This window comes from Phytophthora parasitica (genome assembly GCF_000247585.1).
Source record: "Phytophthora parasitica INRA-310 unplaced genomic scaffold supercont2.21, whole genome shotgun sequence".
In the NCBI taxonomy this organism is placed as follows: domain Eukaryota; phylum Oomycota; class Peronosporomycetes; order Peronosporales; family Peronosporaceae; genus Phytophthora; species Phytophthora nicotianae.
In genome coordinates, this window is record NW_008649007.1 from 584,640 (window position 1) to 585,925 (window position 1,286).

A 1,286-nucleotide genomic window follows, 5' to 3' on the forward strand; every position below is an offset into this window, starting at 1 on the left:
GAAGCTGGTCATGCGTATCTACGCCTCCCATACCAGCGTGATAATCAGCAATTAGCTGGGGACACGGCACTCGATCTAGACCTCCGGTGGCTTTGTCCCGCCGTGTAACCGACGTTGGGATAGTTGAGCAGCCAATTGCTATCATGTGTACCGGTGAAGAGTCCATCCACGCCACTGCCACAAGTTCTGGGTGGTCAACGTCTTGGGCAATTCTGTATGTACCGCGCGGCATGTAAGCTGGACGCTTTTTTTGCTTGAATTCGAGAGATTTCGGCCAGCCAAGACGATCATTCCGGTGCGTGCCGACATAGTAGAAGCCCATGTCCCGCAGCTCAAGTGCCAGAGCACACGAAGAGTAGAAGTTATCGGCAATGATAAGCCTCTTGCGTGGTTGACCGTCGAAGGACTTGGCCAAGTTCCTAATGACAGCCTTCTGTGCCACGCCTTTCGCCTGCTTCTTGTCCTTCGCTTTACCCAAGTATACTTCTACTCTGTACAATACAGAATACAGAGAAGAACAATAAGCCGTTAGCCACGTACTCTGTATGATACAGAATACAATAGGAAAAACAGATATCAGCTTATTCTGTACAATACAGACTTGCTTATTCTGTATCCAATTCAAAGCGCTCACCTGGAGCAGTAACCAGTCTCGGCACAGCATGTCATATAGCACTTTGTGCCATATTTGTGAGGCTTGTCCTTGTTATATACTCGAATTGGATTGAACTGGCTGCGGTTTGGAATCGTGCCCTCATCAAAGCTCACACGGGCGCCCAGACGATAGCCACGCCGAAATGTTTTCTCCACTGCTTGGAGAACCGGTCGAACTTTCCACGCTTTATCATGTGCAGCCCCGCCGGTGGAATTGCTAGCAAAATGGAGGTATCTCGTGATGATCCGGAAGCGTTCACGTTTCATGTAGCGGCTGAACGTTCCTCGTGAAAAAGCTCCATCCTCACGGGTCGACCAATGCTTCTCCAACCCGTCTGTGTGACTGCACAATGTCCTGGCAGCAAGAAGCCCAACAACATGCAGTATCTCGTGAGGCTTGATAGGTTTTACGCGTTCCAGCTTGGATGTGATGTCTGCAATGGGTTGGACAGTCCTTGAAGGATCTTTAGCTTGTGCGTCGAGCTGCTTCTTGCGGATCATCTCGGCGACGGCTGGAATGCACTCCACGCGGTATGCGTCACTTTCACTTGCAATGTGCACCCACAGCGCCTTTGGAAGGAAGTAGAAAAACATGCCCAACGGTGACTTCGCGTATGCAGCTGCCGATTTCG

The 1,286-nt window shown here is 50.5% G+C and overlaps 1 protein-coding gene across 1 annotated transcript in view; it reads right to left on the bottom strand.

Annotated features, from left to right (window-relative positions):
- The window catches only part of PPTG_09864 (hypothetical protein), a gene marked incomplete at both ends in the record, with an annotated part of 3,970 nt that extends 2,722 nt beyond the window's left edge, over window positions 1-1,248 (bottom strand). Inside the window, 2 exons of the mRNA XM_008905651.1 lie at window positions 34-491; window positions 635-1,248. Coding sequence (XP_008903899.1) covers window positions 34-491; window positions 635-1,248 — 1,072 coding nt within the window. The remainder of the gene's footprint in view (window positions 1-33; window positions 492-634) is intronic.
- Window positions 1,249-1,286: the final 38 nt, after the last annotated feature.